Genomic DNA, 5,000 nt, shown 5'->3' with positions numbered 1-5,000 from the left:
TGGAATGGAGTTCCTCTAAACTTTTTAAATTGATTTACAAAGCTAAGTAACAGCAATAAATTCTCTTTAAATTTCTGATGAAAGCCTATAGACATTTTACACATGTTTGTTTCTATGGAACTTAATGTACTGCATGGGATCACAGTTATTTATTCAATAATCAGTATACTGAGATTTCATCGCATACTCCAGTGGATATCAAAAAGTATATTATTCCTCTTTTTTCCCTTTAGTGTCCTGTTGCATTCGCTTGCAGCAGATCATGATGGAGTAGTTCTACAATCTTTCAAGCTAATTGCTGAGATGCAGCACAAGTTTCTCACTATCAAGCTAGTAGTATTATTATGTTTTATACTAGGAAGTGAGGGATGGAGTTAATTTATGTCCAAGACATAAAGCAGTTCAATTTTATGATTAACAACAATGGAATATCTCTCAAAAAAAGAAAAAAACACTAAAATAGCTGACACATATGTAAGAGGACTTACTACATATTAAATCTATCAACAACTTACAAGTAGATAAATAATATTTACATATGTTGTTGACCTGACAACTTTGCACATTACTAACAAATGAATTCCATCAGTTCAAATATGATGCTACAACATGAGAATAATCAGGCCTCTCTGTTAAATGTTTTTTGTTTATATAACAATTTGAGGTTAATACTTTCATGAGGGTAGTAGGTGTGGTGCAGTGAGATCTTACATGCATAACTGTTAAAATTACAAGTTAAAATATCTTTGAGGTTTGAGCCACAATAACAATACAGTTTGCTAATATCGGTAGAAATAAAGGAGGGAGCTTTCAATAACATTCTCATTTATAGCAGGATGAACCAATACTAGATAAAGTCACATTAAGTTTTGCAGGTACTCTTTCTTATGAATGTGACAACAGTATAGATGAGATGTCTCAGCACCCTTGACATAAAACATTATTTTTAATATTTGATAATTTTCTGTGAAGTGATGTTACTGGCAAATCATTACCAAGAACATAATTATGATTACAACAATTTTCAAGCAAGGTGCATAAGCCAATTACTTAAAATTTCCCACTCATCTTCAGCCTTTTTCTTAGTATATGAATGAAGTGAAGTAAATTACATATACACACAGGTTTCGTACTCTACACAAATAACCATTATCATACTTAATTAATTTTAAAAATGTCATTGGAATGAAGAGACTAGAAGTTTTAGACAACAATAGATCTAAAAACAAGTTCTTTCACTCTGGTAGTTTCAACCTACAACATGCATGGAGTACTCTATTTGGAAACCCATATATAACAAAATACGAGTGAAAATGGATACATAATAAACCAACAGCTATATACAGTTATAAATGCTAAGATAGTTATAAAAATGTCTATCTTGTGAACACTGATAATCCTTTAGAAAAATTAGAATAAAAGCACCTAATTTCTCTTTTTTTCTAACGATATTCCAATGACACAAATACCAATCATTCTAACAAAAATGGGATGTTGAAAATATTTTTAAAAACTATCTTACTTCACTGAATGTCTGACATAATAAGAAAGAAATCTATTATCATATATACATAAACACCAACGGCCTGTCGAACTGTTGCATTAAATTCATTCGTTAGTAATATTCTGGTCAGGTTGCCTGGTACTGTTGTATGAGATCCATAGGCCCAGCAGGTGCTGCATACTGCTGGGTGTAGTTGCTTGTTGTGCTCAGGATTTCTCTTCGACTGCGATACTTCTGCTGCTTCGTCATCTACATGGTAAATAAAAGTGTATGGCGTGAATTAATAATTCATCTTGTAAGCTTCACAATAATATAAATGGTGTTTACACAGACACAGAGACAAACTCGCACAAATTATCAAAATAAGAGTAAAAATATAAAAATCTATGCCAAATTCTCCTGCTATACCACAAATATATCAGTGCCCTCTCTAAACACATACTTCCTCCCATTATAAAACTTACCGCATCCTTCAGTTCTGTAAGTTGTGAAATGAGGTTGTCAACTAGTGATTTTAGGAGGTCAAGTTTCAGGCTGAGACAGCGGACATCATTTACTTCTCCTTCTGTTTCTCCAATGCTGAGTGACATGGCACGCATTCTTGGGAACCAGTTCAAGTCCTTCTCCTGTAATCAGAGAAGAAAAAAAATAAATAAATAAAAAATAAAAAAATAAAACACTAAAATATTTCTCCAGGAAACATATATGAAATATTCTTTTTGACTGAGTAGGTATAAAAGCTAGTAAAACCGCTAACATTTGTGAATAAACACTCATCTTACTTAAGAAACATTAATGGACATTAAATAAAGAATTCTGCACAATGAAAGACTTACCTTAACCAGAGTATAAACATAACTCTCTGGACCAGTGAACTCTGTTGGATCTTTCACATTAACCTGCACAAAGAAGTATAGGTAATGCCACATGTTGTGTTCTCGCTTGATATGATCCTCAAAGTTTACTGCCTTGTTATCAAAACTTGCACGCTTCAGACCTGTACAAGAGAAAAAGTTTAAAAGATTCACTAAGTATATTTCTTGGTTTCTGCAAAATGTTTGTGTTGAAATTTCAGAGGACAAAATATATTCAAAGGCACAATGGAAAATAGTGTCTTTCAAAGCTCCTAATTATCTAAAATAACAATAACAACTGTAATAATGATTTATGAACAAATGAGATGTTTCCAAATAAGTCTAGATAGATTTTTTATGTAAGTAGTTAACCCTTTAATTTAATATAGCTATAATAAAGGAATAATATGCTGTGGTGTTAAGAGTCAGACTCCTCAGTAGATAACATTATGGTATAACCATCTGATGACTTGTATTTGACTTAAAATGTAACAGTTGATTTGTATGTTATTCTCGCTGTGTTATATTTCATCTCTGTACTGTTTCTGTTTAATATGTTTTGTCTTGCACATTGTTGATGGCTTATTTAGATTTTTAAAAATTCACTTTAACCCGTTAACGACGGATGACAAGATAACACGTCTAGTGTTTTTTGGGCTACACGACGGGGACGCGTTACTTTGTCCAGCCCGGGGCGCGGGAGGAGCCAGCGCGCAGCGCTGGCTCGCGGCCAGTGCGGCCGAGAATCCCGACGCGTTAGGCTTATGCGTTCAAGAGTCCCGGAATTTTGGTCTATTTAAGCCGGATTGGCCCCGTCGGGAACGGGTTAAGTACATACCACAAATGAAGCATGAGTTTTTCAGAATCTCTTCAGAATTTTGCTTCTCACTCCTGAGGTCTGCAAATGTGTCAATAATCACACCAAAGATGAGGTTCAGGACAATAATGATCACAATGAAGAAGAATAGGAGATCATAGATGACCCTCGGTACAAAGTAGTTTTCCTGAAACAAAAATATAACAATCATATGAGACCTGTGAAAACCCATGTAATTCTCATATAATATCCGATATCAAGAATCTGTTAGCCAGAAGTGCTCAGTATGAAAAAAGACTCACAGCAGTTGAAGGCGGCCGAAGAATGTCACCAATGCCTCCTCCACTTCGCAGTCCATGATTCAGTGTTGTGACAATGCACATGAGAAGGGATGAGCAAGCATTTTCCTTCATGTCGCCTACCTCCACCAGCAGCTTTGACTTGTCCTCCAGTGATGCAATAACCTCCGTTGCTACATCCTTTGCAACTGCACAAGTGGAAAACAAGTAAATAACAACATAAGCATCCTCAAATGATAATTATCCCCTCACTGGTATGAATGCATTTGTTTTTTTGTGGCAAATAACAAACTTTACAAGAATTTAAAATGGGTGTAAAACAAAGTATTGTAGTATCCTAAAAGAAAATATAAGACTGACTTTTACAGGAGAAAAAGATACAGTAAAGCTCTGTGAGGATTTTGACAACTACTGAAAAAGTTGGGTAAAGATTTATATATTACTGAATAATAATAATGAAGCAGTATGTAAAACTGGGAAAATAACTGATCTATTTGATTGATGGCTTATAACTTAAATAAAAATTTTGGTGTCTCCCACTGAAGTGATCATGTGATAAACAAAAAATTGAGAAACATGCTTGCTCACATTTGCTTTTGCCTCATTTCAGCTCTAGTGCAGAAGTGAAGGAAGAAGTTTTGTATAGATTTCTCAACCTTGATGCAAGTGAAAACTAGATATCAACTGATGTTTCATAAATTAACAGGAACCTGGGACTATGATTCCATTTCAAATTAAATTTTCAAGAACTACTGGCAAAGGGAATGAATGTTGTGCAATGTGTAGGCAATGAAATTGAGCCTCTACACTTTATTTATTTGTAACAACTGTTTCCTTAAATTTGAAAATCGTTTTACATATAAAAATTAAGGACACCATGTCCAAATATTTCCAATATAACACATATTGGGGAGACTGAGAAAGGGGAGAAAAATCTGATATACAGCATTATGAGTGCTCATAAGCAAATTCCCATAATAACAGGCCTTGTGTGATAAATTTTTGACAAATGACTATCCCACCAAAAATCATCCCTTCAACAGACAGACTTAAATAAAGTTCACTGGAATATAATTGAGCTACACTTACAACTCTTTGCCTCGTCATCACTGCAATCTGCACCAATTTCACACGTGCCTTCACGACTCAGCGGCTTCAACTGATCCGTCACATACTCTTGCACTCGTTCGTCAATGTCCATTTTTATGGTGTCTGAAATAAATAAAAGTGCATCAGCACAAGAAATACTCCTTTTCCGATAATAAAAATGATAATGATAATATAAAAAATAATAAAACCAAAAGTAATTTTACCATAAATATTACATTCCCAAGAACCACATTCACAAACAAAACTTTGGTACCTACCCCAGTTCACAACGCTCTCTGTCACATCCACTATGAAGTCATTATTGAAGAATGTGTATCCAATGATGGAGAATAAGTACACCAATATGAGGGCAAGAGCTGCAGTCAAGATGATAGACCAGCCATTGCGTGTGACAGACCTCATCACATTCAACAGTG

The 5,000-nt window shown here is 34.5% G+C and overlaps 1 protein-coding gene across 43 annotated transcripts in view; it reads right to left on the bottom strand.

Moving 5' to 3' along the window:
* Nucleotides 1-5,000, bottom strand: part of Itpr (Inositol 1,4,5,-trisphosphate receptor) — a 250,714-nt gene that overhangs the window by 930 nt on the left and 244,784 nt on the right. For all 43 annotated transcript variants that reach the window (XM_086544593.1, XM_086544605.1, XM_086544596.1 and 40 more), the window contains 7 exons: nucleotides 4,842-5,000; nucleotides 4,564-4,686; nucleotides 3,478-3,662; nucleotides 3,197-3,362; nucleotides 2,341-2,501; nucleotides 1,969-2,130; nucleotides 1-1,753 (listed from right to left, as the gene is read on the bottom strand). The exon at nucleotides 1-1,753 is cut by the window's left edge; the exon at nucleotides 4,842-5,000 is cut by the window's right edge and continues 28 nt beyond it. In XM_086544593.1, the coding sequence (XP_086400719.1) occupies nucleotides 1,631-1,753; nucleotides 1,969-2,130; nucleotides 2,341-2,501; nucleotides 3,197-3,362; nucleotides 3,478-3,662; nucleotides 4,564-4,686; nucleotides 4,842-5,000 (1,079 nt within the window). In that variant the 3' untranslated portion in view covers nucleotides 1-1,630. The remainder of the gene's footprint in view (nucleotides 1,754-1,968; nucleotides 2,131-2,340; nucleotides 2,502-3,196; nucleotides 3,363-3,477; nucleotides 3,663-4,563; nucleotides 4,687-4,841) is intronic.

Source organism: Penaeus japonicus, unplaced genomic scaffold, assembly GCF_977035675.1.
Source record: "Penaeus japonicus unplaced genomic scaffold, GWHDUDI00000001_assembly GWHDUDI00000015, whole genome shotgun sequence".
Lineage (NCBI taxonomy): Eukaryota > Metazoa > Arthropoda > Malacostraca > Decapoda > Penaeidae > Penaeus > Penaeus japonicus.
The sequence above is the reverse complement of the archived record's forward strand: the minus strand, read 5'-3'. Positions and strand labels throughout refer to the sequence as shown.